The sequence below is a fragment of the Ranitomeya variabilis genome, chromosome 4 (assembly GCF_051348905.1).
Source record: "Ranitomeya variabilis isolate aRanVar5 chromosome 4, aRanVar5.hap1, whole genome shotgun sequence".
In the NCBI taxonomy this organism is placed as follows: Eukaryota; Metazoa; Chordata; class Amphibia; order Anura; family Dendrobatidae; genus Ranitomeya; species Ranitomeya variabilis.
The window spans coordinates 685042414-685069301 of record NC_135235.1 but is presented as its reverse complement, the minus strand read 5'-3'; the positions used below and the strand labels follow the sequence as shown (position 1 = coordinate 685069301).

Genomic DNA, 26888 nt, shown 5'->3' with positions numbered 1-26888 from the left:
ATGGATAGCCTGTGTCATAGCTTCCTCCAATAAGCTGGGAGGTGGATGGAGAGCCAGAGCGTCCTTCAGGTAATCCAACAGTCCACTCCTGAACTGACATCTCAGTGCGGAAACATCCCAGGACACCTCAGTGGACCATCGATGGAAATCGGAGCTGTACCACTCGGCTGAGTGCTTACCCTGAACCAGACCCAAAATGGTGTCCTGTGCCAACTTGACATGGTCCGGTTTGTCATAGATAAGTCCTATCTACTGACATCCGTTAAGGAGCAGTAGGGGGCAGCGAGAAAGCCCAAGATTGGGGACCCTCCCTAAGTAAGGAGATAATAATTCCTACCCACTGAGTCTCATTCCCAGACGATCGGGGTCTAAGAGAAAAGAATAATTTACAACTATACCTGAAAGTACGAAATGTGTCTTTTTTGCCAGTAAAGGTGTCAGGAAGCTTAACCAAAAGTTCGGGAGAGTGCAAAACAACATCTACTGAATCACCAGGTCAACTAACAGCATGAGGGGTGGTTCCCTGCATGGTCTTAGCAGTCTCTTTCAGCTTTTGTCTTAAGTGAGTATGAGACGTGGCAAGTGTCAGATGTTCCACCGAAAAATCCCATAGGGGGTGCTAGTGAGGGATAAGAGGTTGCACACTAACAGCGTAGCAACACTGAGCAGCCACATAGGTGTCACAGGTAACGAAAGAGTGGTCAGATGAGCCGAGTCTTAAACTGTCAGGTGCAGAAGTACCAGAGGTCACAGCAATGCACATAGTCAGAGACAAGCCAGAAGTCAGAGCAAAACGGGGACGCGGTATGCAAAACGTCAGACGTAAGACAAAGTCGGGGAACAAGCCAGTGAGTCAAAGCCGGTCGGGGAATGTGGTACCAGAGACGGAAAACAAGAGGCGGGGGTACAGAGATCAGGCCAAGTCATACACTGTAAGGAAACAACCAGATGAACACTTAGGCTATGTTCACACTTTGCGGGTTTTGCCGCGGATCCGCAGCGGATTTGACACTGCAGATCTGCAGCAGTTTTCCATGCAGGGTAAAGTACAATGTTACCCTATGGAAAACAAAACCCGCTGTGCACATGCTGCAGATTTCCGCGGAAAAAGCCGCGCGGCTTTTCTGCGGAAAAAAAGAAGGAGCATGTCACTTCTTGGTGCAGAATCGCAGCGATTCTGCACCCATAGAAATGCATTGATCCGCTAACTTCCCGCATGGGGCTGTGCCCACGTTGCTGGAAGTTAAGCGGATAATGTGCCGATGGTACCCGGGGTGGAGGAGAGGAGACTCTCCTCCAGGCCCTGGGAACCATATTTTGGTGTAAAAAAAAGAATTAAAATAAAAAATAATGCTATACTCACCTCTCAGCGCTGCCCGCGGCGTCCGGTCTCAGTTGCTGTGCCGAACAGGACCTGTGGTGACGTCGCGGTCACATGACCGTGATGACGCCGCGGTCACATGACCGTGACGTCACGAAGGTCCTTGTCGGCACAGCCGCTTGCAGCGCTGAGGAGATCGCGACGTCAGAGGGTGAGTATAACCGATTTTTATTATTTTTTACATTACTATTGATGCTGCATATTGCTGCATATGCAGCATCAATAGTACAGGAGTAATCCCGCAGTGGAAACCGCGGAACAAACCGCGATAAATCTGCAGGGATAACCGCAGCGGTTTTGCCCTGCAGATTTATCAATTCCGCTGCGGGATTAACCCGCAGAGGAACCCGCAAAGTGTGAACGTGGCCTAAGTCTCAGACAAATATGGGAAGTGAGACGCAGAAGGATCACCGGGTATACGGGTCAGCTGCTCTAGCCTGGAAGCATGAACTATCAATGCCGCTGGCCAGCAGACTGCAGAGGACTGAAAAAGCCCAGCTAGCTCCAAAACGAGGCAGAGGGGATTAACCCCCGCATGACCAGTCCAGAGAGAGGATGGCAGGAAAAAAATCCCAGACCGGATCATGACAATGTGGAGGAAAACTGCTATTTGGGTGCACAGCAGAGCTTGGAAGGGAAGGAGCACCTTTTGAGTTTTTGAATGCAAAAGTTGCTGGAACAATTAGCGGACAACATGTCGCATTTGGAGAGCCCTTGATGTGGCAAAACAGTGAAAATCCGCACAAGTGACACCATTTTGGAAACTAGACACCTCAGGAAAGTGATCTAGATGTGTGGTGAGCAAATTGAACTCTCGAGTGCTTCCCAAAATTTATAACTTTGAGCCGTGAAAAAAAAATAAAAAAATAAATCATATTTTCCCCACAAAAATGTTACTTTAGCCCTAAATTTTTTAGTTTCATAAGGGGAACAGAAGAAACTACACCATACAATTTGTTGTGAAATTTCTCCTGAGTACTTCGATACCCCATATGAGGAAGGACTTTTTGAATATAAAACTTGCTGGAGTCATTAGCGGACGCCATGTCCCATTTGGAAAGCTCCTGATGTACCTAAACAGTAAAAACCCACCACAAGTGACCAAATTTTGGAAACTAGAATGCTAAAGGATGTGTGGTGAGCATCTTGAACACCAAGGTGCTTCACAGAAGTTTGTAACGTTGAGCTGTGAAAATAAAAAAAATAACATTTTCCCCACAAAAATATTATTTTAGTCCCTATTTTTTATTTTCACAAGGGTAATAGGAGAAATTGCACCACATAATTTGTTGTGCAATTTCTCCTGAGTACGTCGATACCCCAAATGTGGGAGAATACTACTTTTGAGGCACAGTGCACAGCTCAGAAGGGAAGAGGTGCCACATTGGATTTCAGATTTTGCTTCAATGGTTTGAGGGTGCCATGTCACATTGGCAGAGCCCCTGAGATGCCAGGACAGAAACTTCCCATATTACAAACTACACTCCCTAATGAATTCATCTATGGGTGCAGTGATCATATTGACATTACATGTGCCTCACAGAATTTTATACCATTGAGCGGTGAAGAAAGAATAAATTGCATTTTTACTACTAGAATGTTGTTTTAGCTCCAAGTTTTTCATTTTTCTAAGGGCTAATAGAAATTATTTTTACAACAAACTGAGGTCCATTTTTTCCAGAGTGTGCCAATATTCTACATGTAATTAGGAAATATTTTTCAGGCACAGTGAAAAGCTCAGAAGCGATGGACCGCATACTATAATGCAGACTTTACTGTTAGGGATTGTAGGGATTGAGTTGCAAGAAAATTAGAACCCCCCATAAGTGACTCCATTGTACAAACTACTTCTCTCAATGATCTCATCTAAGGGTGTAGTCATCATGTTGATTCCACACGTGTGTCACAAAATGTTATATCATTGGGCAGTGAAGAGAAAACAACTACTGTACATTTTTACCACCAAAATTTTGTTTTATCCACAGGTTTTACATTTTCACACATGAATTGGGTAAAAATGACACCATAATTTGTACTGAACGTGACAAAACCCCAAATGTGGTTGTACAGTACTACATGGTCATATGGAGAGACTCGGGAGAGACGGAGCGCTATTTGCCTCATGGAGCACAGATTTTTCTACAATAGTTTGCAGACTCCATATACAGAGCCCCTAACTGCTAGAAGAGCAGAATCCCCCCTCAATTGACCCCATTTTGGAAATTATACCCCTGTCGGAATTTATCTACAGGTGTAGTGACGATTTTGACTCCATGGGTGTTTTCCAGAAACAAGCAGCAATGAATGTTGCCAAGTGAAAATTGCAAACTGTCATTGTTGTGCCCAGTACGTTGTAGTGACCAGTACATTGCAATCACCAGTATGTTATGCCCAGCCCATGCTTCTGGAGACATGCACTAGTAAGTTAGGTGGGCTGTTGTCACTTCAGAGCTTCCAAACATGTGGACAATATATGTGGTTTAGGCACACTGTGGGGCTCAGAAGGGAGGAGGGCATTTGGATTCGGGAGCGCAGAATTTGCTGAATTTCTTTGGAGAAGCGAGGAGCCATTTCACTTTCCCAGTGCCTTTATACTACCAGCAACATATAAGCCCCCTATATTTCTGTTAACAGATGACAGATCTAAGTGAGGACTTGCTTTTTTGTGGATTGATTTGAAGCTTTTATTGGGAACATTTTACATAATGTTTCAGATCACATTTATCCAGCGCACTACGCGGAGAAGCTTACTTTGGGGTTTCCATCTAAATCTCTGAGTGATGTGATTCAGATGAAACCCCCGAGGGATCCATTCACTATAATGAAGCAGCAGTTATTCTGGACTCCGTCTGGCCTCTGTTCAGCATTGTCTTCTTTTCAGTAGTTCAAAAAACTGTGGCACTTTTATACAATCCTACAAAGACGGACACCGCTGGTCCACAGTGCCTCCATCTGCCTCACTTTAAGGAATATTCCGCCTGGGTTCCATCTGAGTCACATATTTCAGGGATTTACATTGGTGTAAGCACTCAGCACAGAGTGCAGGATAAATGTGAGCCGATCCTACTGCGATCTTTTTGAGACAAAATGAAGAAAACAGCAGGTGAAAAATTGTTTTTATTTATTTTTAACAAAGTTTCTTGTGCGGTATAAGTGAGTAGGCGACTTTGTTCTTCGGTTCAGTGCGATTACAGTGATATGAGATTTATATTGTTTTTTTGTTTGGCTGCTGTCACACACTAAAAAACGCTTTTTATTTCAAAAACTAGTTTCTCCACTGCAATATTTTGAAGGCTAATTTTTTTTCCATATTTCGGCCTACAGAGTGATTTGAGGGCTTGTTTTTTGCAGGACAAGTTGATGTTTTAATTAGCAAGATTATCAGACACGTGACACTGTTTGATTGCTTTTTTTGGGAGGCAGAATGAACAAAATCAGCAATTCAAGAATTTTTATTTTGTTATGTTGTTCCACGTGTTGTAAAATTGATAAGGCAGTTTTATTCTTTGGGTCAGTACAATTACAGCGATACTACAGTTTTATCTTTTTTATGTTTTGGCGCTTCCACACAAAAACTATTTTAAAGAAAAAATAATTCTTTCTGGATTGCTTTATTTTGACTGCTATAACCTTTTTATTTTTACTTCTGGCGGAGCTGTATGATAGCTTGTTTTTTTGCGGGCAAGATGATGTTTTCAGCGGTACCATGTTTATTTCTATTTGTCTTTTTGATCGCGTTTTATTCCACTTTTAGTTCAACGGTATGATAATAAAGCATTGTTTTTTGCCTTGTTTGTTATTTTTTTTACGGTGTTCACTACAGGGATTAACTAATGGGACAGTTTCATAGGTCTGGTCATTCTAGACGCGACAATACCAAATAAGCGTACTTTTATTGCTTATATATATTTTTTAATACAAATATTTATTTGTGGGTACAATATATTTTTATTTTTCTATTAGTTTTTGATTTTTTTATATATATGTATTTTTACAATTTTTTTTAAACTTAATTTTATAACTTTTTCACTTTGTCCCACTATAGGACTTTCATTTTTTCCATGCTAATCACTTGTATAGAATGTGGATGCAGGAGCATCCCTATGCTATGTAAACTGTCAGCGCTGCTCTGACAGACAAAGTTGCCGTTTATGCTGTGAGCATAATCAAGCAACTTTGCTAGCTCTGGTGATCCGTATGTCATCGTGTGACAACATTGGGTCACCATGGCAACGATCAGGACCCAGCAATGACATTGTGGGGTCTCTGCTCCAAGGGCAGAGGGGCTGTTTACTCTCTGCCTGCTCCCGAAATGATGTGATCAAGTTCGATCACATTACTCGGAGGAGTAAAGTATTAGGAGCGGTGCAGGACCAATCCTTGCACTGAGTGTTGGGTGTCAGCTATCAGATCAGTGTGGATCGCGTGCACAACCCGTGTGGGGGCAAAATCACCAGGTCCCATAGGTCCCACATCAATATGGGCCAGGTAACAGGGACGTATGGATACGTTCAAGGTGGGAAAGGGGTTAACGAAGCTAAACATGAGGAATGACAAGGGATTGCCTTAATAGTGGACAGCCACTTTAAGAAAACACAATTATTGGTTAAAACATTTTGAACATTCTGAACATGGAAAAGGCTTCTCTCCTGTGTGACTGCTCTGATGTTTATTAAGAGTTAATTTCCGTGTAAAGCATTTTCCAAATGACATGAAAAAGGCTTCTCTCCTGTGTGAATTATTTTGTGACTAACAACATCTGATTTCTGTTTAAAACATTTCCCACATTCTAAACATGAAAATGCCTACTCCCCTATGTGAGTTTTCTGATGACTAAGAAGATTTGATTTATTAAAAAAACATTTCTCACATTCTGAACATGAAAACGGCTTCTCCCCTGTGTGAGTTCTCTGGTGACCATCCAGATGCGCTTTCCAGTTAAAACATTTCCCACATTCTGAACAGGAAAAAGGCTTCTCCCCTGTGTGAGTTCTCTGGTGATTAACAAAACTTGATTTGTGGTTAAAACACTTCCCACATTCTGAACAGGAAAAAGGCTTCTCCCCTGTGTGAGTTCTCTGGTGATTAACAAAACTTGATTTCTGGTTAAAACACTTCCCACATTCTGAACAGGAAAAAGGTTTCTCCCCTGTGTGGGTTCGCTGGTGATTAACAAAATTTGATTTCTGGTTAAAACACTTCCCACATTCAGAACAGGAAAAAGGCTTCTCCCCTGTGTGGGTTCGCTGGTGATTAACAAAATTTGATTTCTCATTAAAGCACTTCCCACATTCTGAACAGGAAAAAGGCTTCTCCCCTGTGTGAGTTCTCTTGTGATTAACAAAACTTGATTTGTGGTTAAAACACTTCCCACATTCTGAACAAAAAAAAAGTGTCTCCCCTGTGTGAGTTCTCTGGTGATTAATAAAACTTGATTTGTGGTTAAAACACTTCCCACATTCTGAACAGAAAAAAGGTTTCTCCCCTGTGTGAGTTCTCTGGTGATTAACAAAACTTGATTTCTGGTTAAAACACCTCCCACATTCTGAACAGGAAAAAGGCTTCTCCCCTGTGTGGGTTCGCTGGTGATTAACAAAGTTTGATTTCTGGTTAAAACATTTCCCACATTCTGAACAGGAAAAAGGCTTCTCCCCTGTGTGAGTTCTCTGGTGTCTAACGAGAGTACATTTACGTTTAAAATATTTCACACACTTGGAACAAGAAAATCTTTTCTCCTTTGTGTGAATTTTTTGATGTTTAAGAAACAATTTTTTGAGGGGAACACTATTTCCATATACTGAATGTGAAAATGACTTATTTTCTTTGGGAGCAGATGGCTTTTTAGTGCTTATTTTGAAACTTTCATTTTCCTTAGTAGTTACTAATAAATCAGAAGAAATGACCTGTTTCAAAGGATCAGATGACAGAATGGCATTCACTTCAGCTGCATCCTGTGGGATTTCGAGATCATCTGATTTAAAAATTGAAGATATCAGCTGTTCTTCTGACCTCCTGGTACAGTCCTCTGCTAAGAAAAAAAGCAATTATTTGTGAATAAAATATCCTTGAATTTTATATTTTTGAAAATTTCTATCTAAGCTGACTGTAAAAATGGCAAGTTCTGTAAAAATACTGAATTATTGACCAAGAGAATGACAGTTCACAGTCTAATAGAAAAACTTTAGAGGATTAACCAGTTGAGCGTGGTTCAACTGTTTGTTCATTCTGCCTCCCAATTATGGAATATAAAAACACCAAAGATTTTGTGTATGAAGAATAAAGGTACCCCAGCATAGAAAAATATGAAACTTTGTCTTTAATGAAAAAAATCATAAAAACAGGCACAATACGGACAACATATTGATCCCAGAGAGCTACCAACCAATGCATTGTAACACTCCGGTCTTAATCATCAACCAACCGTGACGTGCGTCGGTTGGTTGCTCTCTGGGATCTATATTTTGTCTGTACTGTGCCTATTTTATGATTTTTCTCCGACTAAAGATGACGTTTTATATTTTTCTACACTGGGGTATCTTTTTTCTTCATTATTTGGAACTTGCACGCCCAAGCCCAGGCGGCCTCCGTGCGCAGAACTCTGGAAAGAGAGAATTCTTGGAAAGAGACTGAAAATGGTGAGCTGACTTTTCCCATTCCCTATTCCTTTTTTCAAACATAGATTTTAAGTAGGTGTAAACTACTGTATGCCAATAAAAACTTCTCATCTCACAAAAAAACATGTCCCCACTCAGGTGCATAACCTGTTAGAGGAAAAACAGGTGTCCACATTATTATTGCCTCAAAGACTCTTGAAGAGCAGCATGGCTTCCGTAAACCAATCCAGAAAAATCGGCACTTTCAAAGTCAAATCTCCCCCTCTCTTCTGAGCCATGCAATGTGTCTAAACCACATGCATTTGGCATCAATATAATGAGAAGAACCCACTTTTCAATGTGCGTGTCTCCTGGAGCACAATCTGGGCACTATATGCTGGGTAATAAAATGGCATATTTGTAATTTTCACTCTCCAACATCCACTGCGAGATAATTTCCGCAAAGTGCCTGTAGAGTCAAAATAGTCACTACTCGTATAGATTAATTCATAGAGGGTTAGAATTGCCAAAATAGAGTCACTTTGAGGATTTCTACTCCTCTGGATTTCTGCCATTTTGTTACATTAGGACTTCCGCAAATGGTGTGTCCCATTTTGTCTGGAATCTGCTATCGCGACATCTGCTTCTGTCACCAATCGCCATCTTATTCGTTCTGCGCGCAGCATCGATAATGGTGGAGATGTTAGAAACAGAAGCTCTGGGTGGCACAGGTGTAGAAATCCAGTAAATATAAACAGTAGATATGCGCTACAAACACAAATGACACTGATATATGAATTACTGAACGTCTACATGTATGGCTGGGTAGAGTAGCCTAGGGTACATGTATATGTAAGAAAATAGGTGCGTAGAATGCTGTGACACACAGGAGGCAGAACAAGGGTTAACAGGTTTCTTTATAATAAACAATGGGGAAAAAGCAGGGAGGTAAAATATGGATTCACGGGTGCAGGGAAGAACAGTAAAGAGGAAACAACGGTTCAACCTATCAGTCTCTGGGTCCTGGAAGAAGGTGGCTGGAAGATCCCTCGGTGGCAGGGCAGGCGGCACGAGATGTCACCTATCCGGTCTCATAGAAAAGAAATGCACTGTCTCTGCATGTTGACAAGTCCTCTGGCTCTTTTGCCGCGTGGTCTCCTGGTCCGGGTACGAGATGCTGTATGGGGCAGGCACGCGGCACAGCGGGTGAAGCAAACAGTTCAACTGTCAAGGCCACAGGTGAAGCACCCAGTTCAGCGGCTGCAGCTGCAGGCGCAGTCCAGCACAGCATGCACTGCAGGACTATTACTGAGCGGGGCCTCCGCAAGAGTCAGCGGAACGGTGTTGTGAACCCTGTCTCGGTCACAGTGCGGTGTGGGGGTCTCTCTGAGCTGTGCAACATTCGTCTGGATAGGAATGCAAACCGGGTAAAGCGGCCTGGATAGCCGGCGTGGGTAAGTCGAGAGGGTGTCAACCGTCTCTGTACTCACACGCTGATTCCCCGCCAAAAGTCCTATCTTTTTGCGCTCAGTTCTATTTAAGCCAGTCCCACACCCCTCTGTCAGGTGTCCTAGACTGCTCCCGTCAGAAATCTCTTCCCCCAGGAATAATGGTGACAGCCCCGACAGTTCCAGGCCAGACACGCAAAAGGGACCCTTAGCCCGGTCCACCTCCCTACACTCTTCCACTCTTTTTGCTCACCATTCCACGGGCGAGGTTCTGTATGTTTTGCTGACAGATAAAATGTTCTTGATCATAATGATTGGGAAGCTTGCCAGCCGTTGTTCTTTCAGAGCGCCTCAAATTGGAAGAAGTAGTGGAATCCTCTTGAGCAGAATCCGACCGTAGGCAATGAGTCATAGATGGGCCTATGTTCTCCGATTCTAACCTCTCGGAGGTCCTGGTGCTTAATTCATCACCCTCTTCCTCTTCTTCTGCCCAAATTGTCTCAGGGGGCTCAGACCCCACTTCCACTGGTACAGGGCTTTTAGAGTCCGGGTCGGAGCATGTTTCGGTTAGCGTTCGAGTGGGTGCATTCTATTTTCCCTCAAGATGAACTTCATATACAAGTCCCTCAGGACTAAGTTGCCTCTTCACCCGGTACGGGACTTTGTCCCAATGATTTTCTAGTTTGTCCCAAGGACGTTTCTCCCACACTAGGACACGGTCCACAACTTGAATCTCTTTTCCTCCGGATGGGGTCTTCTCTGCATACTCTAACTCCTGCAGTCTAGTCTGTACCAACTAGTGTAAGGTTTGTAGGCGATGACAATGTTCCCGAGCCCAGAAGGACACCCCCTCTGTGGGTAGTCCTCTTCTGGATCCAATGCCAACTCAGGGATTTCTTTTCCATCTCGACCAAACAGAAGAGAGTAAGGTGAATATTCCGTGATTCAATGTGCTCGATTATTATATATCCACACCAGTTCAGAAACGTCTTCAGGCCACCAGGCCTATCTTCTTCTAATGTTCTTTGCATCTGAATTAGCGTATGGTTAAACCGTTCACAGGCACCATTACCCTGAGGATGGTTTGGTGTGGTGCAGGACTTGTCGATCTGGTACATGCGATGTAGCACATCCATTAATTTCCCTAAGAAACAGGCTTCTTGTTCAGTGCGAATCCTCTTCAGACATCCATGGAGTTGGATGAAGTACTTTCAGATTGCGTACGCAACAGATTCTGCTGTCTGATCCCGAGTTTGAGTCACCACAGCAAACTTTGTAAAGTGATCCACCATCACCAGGCAGTGCTCATAGCCCTGATGGGCTGGGCTAATGGTCAGATAGTCTATCATCAAGAGTTCTAGAGGGGCATAGGTTACAATGGACTGGACAGGAGCTCTCTGTTCTGGTGGCTTAGCCAGTTCACATGTCCTTCCACTTTTGTTTTCAACTGGAGGTGGTAGATGAACCCTTGTAACCATTGGAAGGTCTTTTCTGGGCCAAAGTGGGCCCCTTGCTCGTGTGCGGCAACGCCAATCTTGGGTAACAACACTGTAGGGACTACGACTTGCCATGTCACACTCACCTCAGTCTGTAGTTGTACTTTTCGATATAGTAACCCGTTCTTCATCCGAAATTGTTTCCACTGTCAAATCATCCATAGTGCCTTTGGAGATAGAGTACATCTTTCTGCCGAGCTAGGGAGTCTTTGTGAAGCCACACACCATCTCAGCAAAGCTAGTTCACCATCTTCCAGTTGAAGTTGAACTCACTCATCCAGTGATCGTCCCAGAACGCCTTCCTGGGCAAAGTGTGTATTTGTTCCTGCGTTGCCATCATTGTCCTGGTGGGTCTCAGGAACTTAGGGATTTCTTCATCTTCCAGCTCTTCATCTCTGTCCCGCTCTGGCTTAGTATACCTCCTTCAAGACAGGGCATCGGCATGAGTGCTCTCTGCTACTTTTTTATAGGCAATCCTATATCGGAACTTCACCATTCTGGCCATACATCGCTGCTCCAGAGCCCCCAGTCTCGCATTTTTCAGGTGCACTAGCGGGTTGTTGTCAGTGCGCACCAACACTTCAAAGCCAGACAAATACTCCGCAAATCTCTCAGTCATAGCCCACACCAACGCCAGCAGCTATAACTTAAAGGAGCTGTAGTTGTCTGGATTACATTTGGAATTGTGAATGGACAGGCTCGCATAAGCGATCACCCTCTCTTTTCCGTCCTGTATCTGCTACAACACAGCCTCAAGTCCCAGCAGACTCCCGTCGGTGTGGAGAATGAATGGCTGGGAGAAATCCACATAAGCCAAGACAGTAGCTTCTGTGAGTGCCCTCTTGAAATCCCAAAAGGCCTCTTCCTGAGACTCCTTCCAACAAATCTTCCAGTTCTTGGCACTCGAAGGTACCCCTTTCAACAGCTCCGTTAAAGGTTTTGCTCTTCGAGTGAAGTTCTTCACAAAGCACCTGTAATATCCGGTCAATCCCAGGAAGTCCCAGACATCCTTCAAGGTCTCTAGAGTGGACCAGTCTTGAATCACGGCAATCTTTTCTCTGGATGGCTCCACTTCTTCGGCGGAGACAACATGACACAAATACTCAATATGCGTGTGGAACAAATGGCACTTCTGGGACTTCACTTTTGGCCAGTGTCTCAGAAGACGGCCCAACACTTGTTCTAAGCGCTGCAGGTGTTCCTCAAATGAAGCCGCATAGACTATAATGTCGTCCAAGTAGATGAGTGTGGATTCAAAGTTCAAATCTCCTAGACACCTCTCCATGAGACGTTGAAAAGTTCCAGGAGCGTTGGCTAAGCCAAACGGCATTCGATTGAACTCAAACAGGCCCATGGGAAGAATAAAGGCAGTCTTCACTTGATCTTGTTCCGACATGGGTACTTCCCAGTAGCCTTTGGCGAGGTCCAATGTAGAGATGAATCTGGCTTTTCCCAAAGCAGATAGGGACTCTTCAATCCTGGGCAATGTGTATGAGTCTCTCATGGTACAGGCATTGAGCTTTCGATAATCCACACAAAAACGCAAGGTACCATCTTTCTCCTGCACTAACACAATTGGGGCAGCGCACGGACTCTGGCTTTCCCTAATTACACCAGCCTGCAACATCTCGTTCAACATGGTCTTCACTTCCTGGTATAGCTGTGGGGGAATTGTCCGTAACACTCTCTTATGGGCGTGATGCTCCCAGTTCGTATTTCATGTGTAATAGCTGTGGTGCAGTCAAAATCATCTTCGTGGAGAGCGAAAACATCTTTTTACCTCCCCAACAGAGCTTCCACCTGCTGCACCTGGGGGTGCATGAGTTCAGTCAGCTCGGCCCTCATCTGTTCCAGTATGGGTCGACCCTCTTTGATGTGATAAGGCTCTGGTATCGAAATGGAGTTTACGGACACAGGCCAGGGATCTCCCCGGTTGTATTTCCAGTTGTACCGTTTGGGGGGTATTATCTCTTCGGGTGGACTCACTACTCGGGCTACCACACTTTTAGGAACGATGGTAATGTCCTGATCTCCTAAATTAATACATCGTACAGGAACAGTCCCTTCTCGTACAATAAGGTACAATTGGTGTGCACTCAGTCAATTTGGAAGGCGAGGTGCAGGGGTCATGGACTAGAGAGTCCCCGTACAAGTAAAGTTTAGAAGACACCGCACACTCTTAATAGATATTTATGCAAATTGTGCAAAATGTATTAAATATAACACTACACATTAGTGACACATGGGAGCAATGTACAATTCAAGGATAAGCGACCACTTGTAGTAACAATTCAATTGACGTTTCGGCTCTCCTGGGGTGGTTGTCTTGTAAGTCGGCGCTCCCGCGCCCTGCAGACGCCGGCATCTGCAGGGCGCGGGAGCGCCGCCTTACAAGACAACCACCCCAGGTTCAGTGTGTCCTTTATTCACTTCTCCCTGGTTCAGTACCACGCCTTTCCGTCCAGATCTTTCCCACAAATAGACACTTGCATCCATACCACCCTTGCAATCGGAATGGGCAGTTGCTTGGTCGCCATTAACCATCACAGTGCCCCACTCCGGTTGTTTCGCTCCGGGAAAATGTTGCCATAAGAAAGCCTCTGTCATCGTTGTCACCTGCGAGCTGGTGTCTACTAGGCATCGCACTGCACGACCGTCCATCTCAGCCCATATCAGAGGGCATGTTGATACTCAACTTGCAGGACTTCCACTACTCTTCCTCACCTGTTCTGGCTCTGGGCAGCATCCCCCCAGCTCGGAGCCCTCTAGATTAACGGGCGGCAAGATGTCCCTCTTCCTCGGCGGGTGTTTCAGCTCTCTCTGTGGAAGCAAGTGAGGAGTCTCGGCCGGCGAACCATTCTGGAGTCACGGCGAGGTTCCTGTTCTTCTGTGCCCCCTGGTAGGTAGTTATGAGTCTCCACTTTCTTCTTGATGCTGGCCAGTTCTCCCATTATACTCATAAGTTCTTTCCTTAGTTCTTCCACCCATTGGGGTTCAGTAATTGCATTTACGGAAACCTCCCTCACTGGGACTGTCACCCCCTGCTCCTGTTCACGCATGTGTGCTTCACATGACTTCAGGGAAAGTCATTCGGGGATTTACTTGCACAATCGCTCGCAGGGCTTGTTTTGTCAGCGCATCTCCTAAACCAGTCACTAAGAGGTCTCGTAACATTATGTCCATGAGACCTACTCCCATAGCATCCTTTCTAACAATTGCAGTGTGTAATTCCTGCAATGCATTCATATATTGGGTTACAGTCTCCCCCCTCTGCATTCTGCTAAAGAGACGTGTCCTCAGTCCCCCTACATCTGTGGGGTCTCCGTGAGTCTCTTCTAGGATTTGCAACACCTTTTTGAAGGTATCTCAGTCTCTGGGGGTCCGTAACATCACTGAATCCCTGCCTTCCCCATCCAGTGCCATGATTGCCACCTCAGCCTCCAGCGCAGGGGTCATGGAGTGCATTCTCATTACGCCCCTAATGCGCTCAGTCCAGCTCCACAGCATAGTGTTGTTCCCTGTAAATTTTGGCAAATTACTCAACATGGCTCCCAGTGAAATGCTGGCCCTGGGGTCACCCTCAACTGCTTGGTCTGCTGCCAGCATGCTGTTGGACTGCATCCTGCCGACTACGCCAAGTGTAGGAAACTAGCAGGTGTGTAGAATGCAGTGACACACAGGAGGCAGAACAAGGGTTAATAGTTTTCTTTATAATAAACAATGAGGAAAAAGCAGGGGGGTAAAATATGGATTCAGGGATGCATCGAAGAACAGTAAAGAGGAAACCACGTTTCAACTTATCAGTCTCTGGGTCCTGGAAGAAGATGGCTGGAAGATCCCTCGGTGGCGGTGCAAGATGTCTCCATTCCGGTCTCGTAGAAAAGAGATGCACTGTCTCTGCATGGTGACAAGTCCTCTGAGTCTTTTGCAGCGTGATTTCCTGGTCCGGGTACGAGATGCTGTACAGGGGCAAGCACGTGGAACAGCTAGTGAAGCAAACAGTTCAGCAGTCAAGGCTGCAGGTGAAGCTCACAGTTCAGCAGCCGAGCTGCAGGCGCAGTCCAACACTCAGCATGCACTGCAGGAATATTATTGAGCGGGGCCTCCGCGAGGATCAGAACGGTGTAGTGAACTCCGTCTCGGTCACAGTGCGGTGCAGGCGTCCCTCTGGGCTGTGCAACGTTCATCTGGATAGGATTGCTAACCGGGTAAAGCGGCTCGGATAGCTGGCGTGGGTAAGTCGAGAGGGAGGAAACCGTATCTGTACTCACACGCTGATTCTCCGCCAAAAGTCCCGTCTTTTCGTGTTCAGCTCTATTTACGTGGGTCCCGCCCCCTCTGTCAGGTGTCCTGGCCTGCTCCGGTCAGAAATCTCTTTCCCCAGGAATAATGGTGACAGCCCTGCCAGTTGCAGACCAGATACGCAAAAGGGACCGTTAGCCCAGCCCACCTCCCTACATACATTTGATCAAATCGATGATGAAGCCGTACCGTGCCCTGGATTTGTACTAGTGAGCAGCGTTCCAGCCGGCTGCGTTGATCCTGCCACCTGCTTGAAAAGGAAAAAGCTGACGCCCTATGTCTGCATGATGTCACTACACTGCTCTCTTCTATTGCAAAGAAGAAGGGATCCCTGACGAAGGACACCGAAGCCTCAGAAACGCATTGGATAATATCACTATTTTTTGCAATAGAAGAGAGCCTGCAGTGTAGTGACATTATGCAGACACAGGGCGGAAGCTTTTTCCTTTTCAAGCATGTGGCAGGATCAACACAGCCTGCTGGAACACTGCTGGTTCTGCATCATCCAACATAGTATAAATCCAAGACACAGTATGGCTTCATCATCGATTTGATTATCTCCTTAAGCGTACGTGTGCCCCTGACTACTCTACCAAGCCATACATATAGAGGTTTAGTACTTCATATAACAGTTTCATTTAGTGTATTTAGCACATATCTATAGTATTTATTAAAGGGGTTGTCCAGTACTAGGACAAGCACTTCTTAAAGTAAATGTTTGGCCCCAATAAAATAATAAAGCTTAAATCCACCTGCCTTGCTGGCTCCGTTCCAGTGGTGTTGGCACTTGCTGCACCGGGACTGTGATGTATTGGAATGACAAGTGATGCCCAGCACCCAATCAGCGCTGGCGTAACTGTCTCCACCTTCGGACAAACTGAACATGAAGAAGTTCGGGATGAGCTGCAGCTCTGTCTTCCTCTTCATCTTCAGTTTGTCCAAAGATGGAGACAGTGACGCCACCGCTGATTGGGTGCCGGGCATCACGTGTCACCACACCACATCACAGTAGACAACTCCTTTAAATGTATATTACAGCCATCAACCACGCACAGCTTAGAGATATATCCTGGCATAGGTGTAATGTGTTTTATGTAGTTTATCACAATCCTGTTTCAAGTTAGTCGGTTTAAAAAAAAAAAAAAGAAATTGAATAGCCGGATTACTTACGGTAATGCTCTTTTAATGAGTCCATGACAGCACCCACTGGAGAGATAGGGATCCGCCCCAAGGAACAGGAAACCTACAGAGACATAAAAGGGGGCGGTCCCCCTCTCCTCCTCAGTTTAATTTCAGAGTACCCGGAGGACCGCCAGTGTTAGTCAATCATCACAATGTATCATCAGAATATAAACTTCATAGAAGTAATTACATTGGCTTTTATTAGGGAGGGATGTGACTGGGTGCTGTCATGGACTCATTAAAAGAGCATTACCGTAAGTAATCCGGCTATTTACCCTTCGCCATGACAGCACCCACTGGAGAGATTTCCAGAGACCAACACCTAGGGGGGGACCACCGTGCTGAGGATAGTCCTGCCAAAGTGTAGGTCAGAGTCGGAAGACAGGTCGAGCCTGTAGTGATTATAGAAAGTGGAAGGAGCCAACCAAGTTGCAGCCTTACATATATCTTCGATTGGCACGTTCCCTTTTTCGGCCCAGGAAGAAGCCATGGCTCTGGTGGAATGTGCTTTGATGCCCTCCGGAGGTTCTTCATTTTTCATGGAATAGGCCAACCGGATAGCGTCTCTTATCCACCTGGATAATGTTGCTCTTGTGACTCCATATCCTTTCTTTTTGCCCTGGAAGGATATGAACAGAGCCCTACTCTGCCTCCAACTACTAGTTTTCTCAATATATTGCAAAACTACTCTCCTGACGTCTAGAGTATGGAATTTTTGTTCTTCAGGAGTAGAGGGGTCTTTAAAGAAAGTAGGAAGATGTATCTCCTGTGACCTGTGGAACTTCCCTGCTACCTTAGGAAGGTATAGGGGGTCCGGTTTTAAGATTAGTCTGTCATGAAATGTGAGAAGGTAAGGTTGATCTATCGACAAGGCCTGAATGTCGCTGACTCTTCTAGCCGATGTTAAGGCTACTAAGAAAGCTGTTTTTAACGACAAGTGTTTTAAAGATGCTGTGTCTATAGGCTCAAACGGAGATTCTGTTAGAGAGTCTAAGACTAGATTTAGATCCCAAGGAGCTACCCTAGGTATGTGGACAGGAGTAACTCGTTCACAGGCCGTGATGAAGCGGGATACCCATTTATTACCAGCAATATTATGGCCATAGAGGGCACCCAGAGCAGACACCTGGACCTTTAATGTGTTAACTGACAGACCTAACTCTTTCCCTTTCTGTAGAAATTCTAATATAGATTTTATTGGGACTTCAGAGGGGTTTGAACTAGTATGGAACTGAAGAAATTTCTTCCATACTTTGGTGTAAATTTTTGTCGTAGATGGTTTCCTGCTAAGCAGGAGTGTATCAATTAGGCCTTTTGAAAACCCCCTGGAATTTAATATCTGCCTTTCAAATTCCAGGCCGTCAGGTGGAGGCTGTCCACCTGAGGGTGGAAGAAAGGTCCCTGAGAGAGAAGGTTTGGGATTGAGGGAAGGACCCAAGGATCCGTCACCGACATTGACCGCAGGCACGAGAACCATGGTCTCTTGGGCCAGAATGGCGCTATCAGTATTATCCTGGCCTGCTCTTCCCTGATTTTCCGTATTACTTGTGGAAGCAGAATTATCGGAGGGAAAGCATACGCCAGCTTGAATTGCCATGGTGTTTGAAGAGCATCTAGAATGTCCGGGTGATCTGCACGGGACCGAGATGCGAATTTGTGGACTTGTTTGTTTTGTTTTGTAGCGAACAGGTCTATTTGGGGTTTGCCCCATAACAATGTTATCTTGTGGAAAATGTGAGGATTGAGACACCATTCTCCTTGATGAAGAGTGTGTCGACTTAGAAAGTCCACTTGTTGATTGTCCTCTCCTTTGATGTGGACTGCCGAGAGGGACAACAGATGCTTTTCGGCCAGGATTAAGGTACTGTTTGCGGAAGACATTAGAGCGTCTGATCTTGTGCCGCCTTGTTTGTTTAAATACGCCACTGTCGTAGTGTTGTCTGAACAGATTCTGACGTGGCTTCCTCGTAGCTGTGGGAGAAATTGACGCAGTGCATAGTTTACCGCATTCAATTCTTTCAGGTTTGATGAATATAAATCCTCATTCTTATCCCAGGTTCCCTGGCAGAATCTATCTCCCATGTGTGCGCCCCACCCGTGGGGACTAGCGTCCGTAGTTATCGTGTGGGATGGTGATATTACCCAAGGGACACCCCCCGCTAGGTTGTCTTTATTTAGCCACCATTCTAAGGAGGATAAGACTTTCTCGGATAAAGTTATTTTCGATTCAAGGTGCCCCAGACATTTTCTCTGTTCCCGAAGTATCTGATGTTGTAATGTTCGGGTATGAAGTTGTGCCCACTGAACGGCTGGAGTACAGGAGGAGAGGGATCCTAGCAAGGACATTCCTGCTCTCAGGGACATTTGAGGTTTGTGAATGGCCGCCACAACTTTACCCTCTATAAGAGATATTTTTTCTTGGGGAAGTAGACATTTTTGCTTTATGGAATCTAGATTAAATCCCAAAAATGTCTGAAGAGAAAGTGGGATGAGTCTGGATTTTTTATAGTTGACGATCCAGCCCAGGCTTTCTAAGGACGAGACAGTGTCAGCTAATCGTTCCGCACACTGAAGGGATGAATTTCCTACAACTAAAAAATCATCTAAGTAGGGAATGATTAATGTGTCTCTCTGGCGAAGGTAGGCCATTACTTCTAACATTACCTTCGTGAAGATCCTGGGTGCCGTGGAGAGACCGAAGGGCATGGCTGTATACTAGAAATGATGAATCTCCCCCTCAAGAGTTACTGCCACTCTTAAGTATTTTTGATACCTACTATGGATAGGGAGATGGTAGTAGGCATCTTTTAAATCAATGCCGCCCATTCTACAATTTGGAAAAAGGAGCTTAATGGCCGATCTAATAGACTCCATTTTAAACGTATAATTTTTAATAAACGTATTGAGTTTTTTAAGATTTATAATTGTTCGAAATGAACCATCGGGTTTAGGGATTAAAAATAACGGAGAGTAGAACCCTTTACCCTCTTGTCCCTTTGGCACCCTAACTAAAACATTTTTAACTATAAGACTTCTAATTTCCAGTTCAAGGGCCTTCTGTTGCACTGGTGAGGAAAGGGCTGTTAAAATAAAGGAATCATGGGGAATTTGGAGGAATTCTATTTTCATTCCTTCCTTAATAATATTTAGCACCCAGGAACTTGACGTGATTTTTCGCCATTGGGGAAAGAAAAATTTTAACCTGCCCCCTACTGGGGTGTCTGGTGTTTCAGAATTTGTTGTCTCTACGGAAGGGGGGGCCTTTGAACATAGTGCCACCCTGTTTTCCCTCTCTTGTGGCCCATCGTGACGATCTTTCATTTTGTGTTCTTTTCCAGAACGGCCTCTTCCTAAAGGTCTTCCTATAGAAAGGAATTGAGGGGTCAGGGAAGGCTTTTTTCCTCTCTTTTGCTTTTTTGAGGATCTCGTCTAATGCTTTCCCAAACAAAAACTCACCCTCACACGGAATAGCGCAGATCTTAGCCTTTGACTGCGTATCCCCCTTCCAGCTCTTCATCCATAACGCACGTCTGGCATTATTAATTAGACCCGCTGATCTTGCTGCAAGGCGAAGAGAGTCAGCTGAAGCATCGGCCATGAATGCTGCTGCACCTCTAATTAGTGGTATCGCATCCCGCAATTTTTGTCTGGAGACCCCCTGCTCGATCTGTTGATCCAGCTGATCAATCCAAACAAGCATGGATCTAGCTGTGCACGTGCTGGCAATTGATGGCTTAAATATGCCCGTGGAAGCCTCCCATGATCGTTTCAGTGACGATTCTGCCTTCCGATCTAGAGGATCAGAAAGTAGGCCCGCATCCTCGACTGGTAGAGCTGACTGTTTTGAGGTGGAGGCGACTGCAGCGTCCACCTTAGGGATTTTAGTCCATGAAATTAACTCCTCATCATTAAAGGGGTACTTCCTTTTGGAGGCTGACGGGAGAAAACCTCTCTGGTCCTGTTTCTCCCACTCCCTCTTTATCAGTGCCTTAACCGCAGGAATTACTGGGAATGCTCTTCTCTTCCTCTCTGCCAATCCTGCAAACATGATGTCTTGTGCAGTTTGGTCGTCTTTTGCATCCTCACAACCTATTGTATTCCTGATGGATTTTACTAGGTTGTCCACCCCATCAAGGGGAAAACAAGCTCGACCCTCAATGTCCGATTGCGTCGAGGAAGAGGATGACGCCTGTGAGGAGTCTGAGTGGATAACGCCTTCCTCCTCGGACTCAGAGCCGGATACTGCCTTTTCTTTCCCGGATTTTTTAGGGGGGGTACTGGCTTGTGAGATGGCCTGTAATTCCTCTCTAATTATGGCCCGTATATCTGTGACCGACATAGATGGACTCTGCATTGTTTCCGCCATACACTGATTGCAGAGTTTTTTGGGGTGGGAATCTGGGAGAGGCTCGTCACATAACGCACATTGCTTGTGCTTAGATTTCTGTCTCTTTTTGGCCTGGGAGAAGAAGACATTTGTGGAAAAGGGTGTCAGCTTTATAGGCAGAGGGGAAATCACACTCACCCAGTGAAGCTGTACGGTACCGAAATAGGAGGCTGCGACTTTCTGGATCTTGAATCCTTGGTCTCACTCCTGTGGCTGGCATCTGAGGACCTTCTGCTGGCTGGATCACCTGCTGGGTCCACAGTCTTGCCTGGGGACGACATGTTGCATCGCCTGTGCGTTTGCAACTTCCCCCTTTTTATAGGCCAGGATCCGGTCAGTAAACTTTTTTTTTTTTTTTTCTTTCACAGCGGTGCACTGCGCATGCGCGAAACCGCGCTTTCCCCCACCGCTGTGTGAGTGACCCGGAAGTGCTCCTCTACCTCCGGGTCATTCTGGGGATTCTTACACCGCTCCACGCATGTGCGGCCGCCATTATCCCGGCCTGCGCTATGGAGCGGTGTACCGGCTGCCGCTGCAGCTGTGACGCAGATCCCGGACCCTTTACCTGGTGGTCCGCGTCTGGAGCCTCTTCAAGGCCGCACCTCTGCAGCGTTGCTCTTGTGGAATCGGCGTCGTCTCTCCCGGACTCAGCCATCCCACATGCCGGCCAGACGAGGGGGGAGCCGTCTAACGGAATCTCCCCCGACGCTGCATCTGGACTGCATCCCCTGCCGTTCCCGCAGAAACCGCACAGGCGGATGCTCCTAGCCCAGGTAAGATCTTCTGTAGTCTTCAGAGATCCTGTCCCCTGGGAACAGGAAACCTAAACTGAGGAGGAGAGGGGGACCGCCCCCTTTTATGTCTCTGTAGGTTTCCTGTTCCTTGGGGCGGATCCCTATCTCTCCAGTGGGTGCTGTCATGGCGAAGGGTAAAAACTCAAGTTAGGGGAAACTCTGTTGTTATTTTAGAGAAATTCACACTTGGCCCTTAATGTTGTCGATCATAAAAGTGAGGTTTGGCCAGAAAGACTGGACCTGGTCTTGTAGGGACCATATGAGCACATTCAGCAGCACAGAAGGAAGAGAAGGTAGATTCATCCAGTAAGATATCAGGAATCTAGGAAGCCAACAGCATCATTACCCTCCGCTTTCTCTTACAGGCCCATCATAATATTCTTCTATAAGTGATTTTCTAACTTGTCAGCACATTCTACGTACGCTGTCATTTGGCTTTGTAGTTTACAGATCTGGGCAGGTAAAGGTCAGTGTCTTCTAATCCCAGGGGGTAGGTGGATCCTCCAGATTGTAAGTTCTATAAAAAAGGCCTTCAATGCCCAAAGTCATTAGAAAAATATTTAGAATTAAGAGTCCTCAGTGGTTGATACCTTTTAATGGCTAACTGAAAAGATGGTAACAAATTGCAAGCTTTCGAGACTACATACGTCTCTTCATCAGGCAAAGACTAAAACAAATTCTAAAGAATCACATATTTATGCACAACATAGTATAGAAAAAAAAAAAAGGGGAAAAAAACCATGGATAAGCCAGGTGACATGAAGCAGAATTACCATGGGTGATAAACAGTTACGTCCATAAATATTGAGCCAATTCTTAGATAAGGAATGTTTTATTGTCCTGTGATTAGGTTCTCTGTTGTGATGACCCCACATGGTCTGATGGGCAAGTTCCTTAATTGATGTAAAAAGACATAAATCCATGTGACGCATTCATTCCTGCAGTTAGAGTGTCAAAGGTCGCCATCAGTTTATATTCCCAGACTCTCCTGTCTTTCTGCGATTTGAAGTTACCTTTTAGCACAAGTAATTTCATGTCCATAATGTTATGATTTGGGAGACAGAAATGTATTGCCACAGGTAGATCCATTCTTTTTTCTCTTATTGTATGGCAGTGAGCGTTCATCCTTGTTCTCAGTTTCTGCCCTGTCTCCCCTACATACAGACCCCCAGTTGGACATTTAGTACAAATAATTAGGTACACCACATTAGAAGTGACGCAGCTGAAAGTACCTGGTATCTTGTAGTCCTGATATGAATTGGGGATCTGTATCTTGTTCATGGTCATTATAAATGGACAGGTTTTACATTTTTTCTGATTGCAGGGAAAGGTACCTGCAGCTGTTGGAGAGGACAGGGAGCTCTTGACAATGATGCTTCTTAGATTTGGGGGCTGCCTAAAACACAGTAGTGGGGGATCTGGAAAAATGGATTGTAAGCGGGCATCTTTTTGTAGTAAAGGTTGTAATTTCCGTGCAGCTCCCCTTAGCACCTCCAGATTTGGATTGTAGGTAACTACTAGAGGTACCCGTTATTTTCTTCTTTAGTTTTGTAATGTAGCAGGTGATTCCTTGATATTCTGGTGTCTCTTGTGATCTGATTTTCAATTGTTCTTGGATGGTAGCCCTGATTCAAAAAGGTCTTTCTGAGGCGACCAAGGTGTTCATCCCTGTCCATTGGGTTGGAACATATACGATTGTATCTGATGGCTTGGCTGTGGACAATGGAGTTTTTTATGTGTTTTGGATTGGTCGACCGTCCAACATACCTTAAATGGGACAGTTTCCATCGAAAACACATAAAAAACTCTATTGTCTACAGCCAAGCCATCAGATACAATCGTATATGTTCCAACCCAATGGACAGGGATGAACACCTTGGTCGCCTCAGAAAGACCTTTTTGAATCAGGGCTACCATCCAAGAACAATTGAAAATCAGATCACAAGAGCCACCAGAATATCAAGGAATCACCTGCTACATTACAAAGCTAAAGAAGAAAATAACCGGGTACCTCTAGTAGTTACCTACAATCCAAATCTGGAGGTGCTAAGGGGAGCTGCACGGAAATTACAACCTTTACTACAAAAGGATGCCGGATTACAATCCATTTTTCCAGATCCCCCACTACTGTGTTTTAGGCAGCCCCCAAATCTAAGAAGCATCATTGTCAAGAGCTCACTGTCCTCTCCAACAGCTGCAGGAACCTTTCCTTGCAACCAGAAAAAATGTAAAACCTGTCCATTTATAATGACCACGGACAAGATAAAGATCCCCAATTCACATCAGGACTACAAGATCCCAGGTACTTTCAGCTGCGACACTTCTAATGTGGTGTACTTAATAATATGTACTAAATGTCCAACTGGGGGTCTGTATGTGGGGGAGACAGGGCAGAAACTGAGAACAAAGATGAACTCTCACCGCCATACAATAAGAGAAAAAAGAATGGATCTACCTGTGGCAATACATTTCTGTCTCCCAAATCATAACATTATGGACATGAAATTACTTGTGTTAAAGGTAACTTCAAATCGCAGAAAGACAGGAGAGTCTGGGAATATAAACTGATGACGACCTTTGACACTCTAACTGCAGGAATGAATGTGTCACATGGATTTATGTCTTTTTACATCAATTAAGGAACTTGCCCATCAGACCATGTGGGGTCATCACAACAGAACGAGACCCTAATCACAGGACAATAAAACATTCCTTATCTAAGAATTGGCCCAATATTTATGGACGTAACTGTTTATCACCCATGGTAATTCTGCTTCATGTCACCTGGCTTATCCATGGTTTTTTCCCCCTTTTTTTTTTTTTTTCTATACTATGTTGTGCATAAATATGTGATTCTTCAGAATTTGTTTTAGTCTTTGCCTGATGAAGAGACGTATGTAGTCTTGAAAGCTTGCAATTTGTTACCATCTTTTCAGTTAGCCATTAAAAGGTATCAACCACTGAGGACTCTCAATTCTAAATATTTTTCTATCTACTGGCTAACACGGTACCAAGATATATTTCTTTCCTGTATCAAAGTCATTAGAACAGTTTTGGGTGGAGGAGAATGTTGTGGTCTGGAGGCAAAATGGTGATCACATGTTTGTGATACGACGGATTACACCACCGATAAAGCAGCCACAGCCGGTGACTGAGAAGAATCTGTAACTTCTCTGCTTTTATTGATTACTACTCACCTGCGTAGTCCTGTGCAGGGGTCTCCTTTTCTCCTTTACACCTCTCATCACCCCTCACAAATGTCTCTGTAGTATTAATATGGGTCAGATCTTCACCCTGAAACAAATATTGTAAAAGTCACAGACAGATGGAGAAGTCACATCTATGATCTGCTCTAATCCTGCCATCTCCACCGTTCACAATACATAAGTATAAAACATATAATACTGGTGGATAAAACAACACTGAGCACAAGACCTTCGCTGCCGTCTACACATCATAGAGGAGATCTCATGACACCTTCTCTCCATCTACCTGGTGATCCTGAGGAACTTTGGGATCGTCTTGTTTACAGTCCTGTGGAAGAAGAGGACGGGGACATCTCTCTGGTGTTGTCCTCTTACTGGATAGATCTGGAGGAAACACATACAGGGACTGAATTCCTTTCTTTTCATACAGATAACTATAGGCCGTGTGTATTTAGTCCTGTCTATTACCTGGTGATGTGAGGGGCTGGGGAACCTCCATTATGATGTCCTTGTACAGATCATTATGTCCTTCTAAATACTCCCACTCCTCCATGGAGAAATAGACAGCGACATCCTGACACCTTATAGGAACCTGACACATACAATGATACCGTCACCCCCCGATCCCTTCATAGCGTTACTGTATAATGTCCCAGCATTCCCAGCAGTGTCACCTCTCCAGTCAGCAGCTCAATCATCTTGTAGGTGAGTTCTAGGATCTTCTGGTCATTGATGTCCTCATGTATCAGGGGGTGAGGTGGAGGCCCCATGATTGGGCTCAGGGGTCTTCCCCATCCCTCAGACACAGGGTCCTGACAGCGCTCACTAGAGGTCTTCTTCACTGCTGTATAATCCTGGTTATGGAGAGACACATTAATAAATCGCACTACAGACATTTCCAGAGTCCTCACCTCTCCAGTTCTGTCCATCTGTTATTCCCATAGATAAGAATGATGTAATGTGACGTCATCAGAATCTCTCACCTCTCCAGTAAGCCGGAAGAGGATCTCTAGGGTGAGGTGTATTATCCTCTCCGCCATCTTGTCTCTGTCCATATCCATCCTTGATGGGTAAATCAGGAAAATTCTCTTATATAGAAGATCTTCACTGAGAGGATCCGATATTGTAGAGACCTGAATGAGAAGAAGATGAGACGATGTGTCCAGGATTCTTCTTGTGGGAATTGGCTGTGATATCCCCTGTGCAATATATTTCTAGTATTAATGCGCCAGTAATGGGGAATCTCCAGCACCTACCTCCACCTGCAGAGCCGCACTCCACATATATGGCTGCTCTGTGCACAGGACCTGTGATGAGGTCACAGGAGGGGAGGAGTCAGGGGTCACATGATCAGGGGCCTCAGCGTATGCAGGACTCTGCTGTGCTGGTTGTCATGGTGCTGGATGAGGGGAAGTTTATGTGTGGGGTCAGGAGGGGTTTACATTGTGGATGTTCAAATGATGCAGAAATTCAGTGTTTTTTTGTTTTCTTCAGGTTCCGCACCAAACTCCACAATAACAATCTTCTCCCCTTTATTTGATGCGTTTTTGGTGCAGATGTGAAGCCGCTTTATTCATGCACTTTTTATAGTACAGAAAAGCTTTGATTCTGCACTTAATAAAGTTTCTGCAGTTTTTTACCTGCGTTTTTATTAAGCTCCACATGGAAGACGAGAGAAAAAAGCCCCAAAACCGCACAGATCAGCCGCGTCCTTGGGGCACATCGGGCACCTTTTATATTATAGGATTTTTTACATAAATTGTGTAAAGAATTGGTTCCAGAATTGAACCTGAAGGGAACTGGACACAGTCACTGTAAACAATGTTTCTGTTAGTTTTCACTCTCACCCCTATAATCCTTAATTTTCTGCTAACTCCCCTAATCCCTACACCTAGTAAGGAACTGGTCATCTCTTCTTCAATCCTCCCCATCCATCTCACCTCATCCTCTGAACTGTTCCTCAACATAATCCTCTGTCTCCAAGCACAGACAGCCCCCTCATGCCCTCTCCTGCTCCCACTTGCTAACACTTTCTCTGCTCCTTCTCACTGCTGGTGATATCTCTCCAAATCCTTTTCCTCCTCACCACATCCCCACAG

The 26888-nt window shown here is 45.0% G+C and overlaps 1 protein-coding gene across 1 annotated transcript; it reads right to left on the bottom strand.

The window, feature by feature from the left end:
- Positions 1-2547: 2547 nt before the first annotated feature.
- On the bottom strand, positions 2548-26074 carry LOC143767602 (uncharacterized). Its single transcript, XM_077256028.1, has 7 exons — positions 26046-26074; positions 25773-25891; positions 25464-25643; positions 25258-25381; positions 25076-25173; positions 24781-24877; positions 2548-7409 (listed from the first exon to the last, which is right to left on the bottom strand). The coding sequence occupies exons 2-7, from the start codon at positions 25848-25850 to the stop codon at positions 6187-6189; spliced, it is 1800 nt and encodes a 599-aa protein (XP_077112143.1). The 5' UTR covers positions 25851-25891; positions 26046-26074; the 3' UTR covers positions 2548-6186.
- Between the last annotated feature and the right edge of the window lie 814 nt (positions 26075-26888).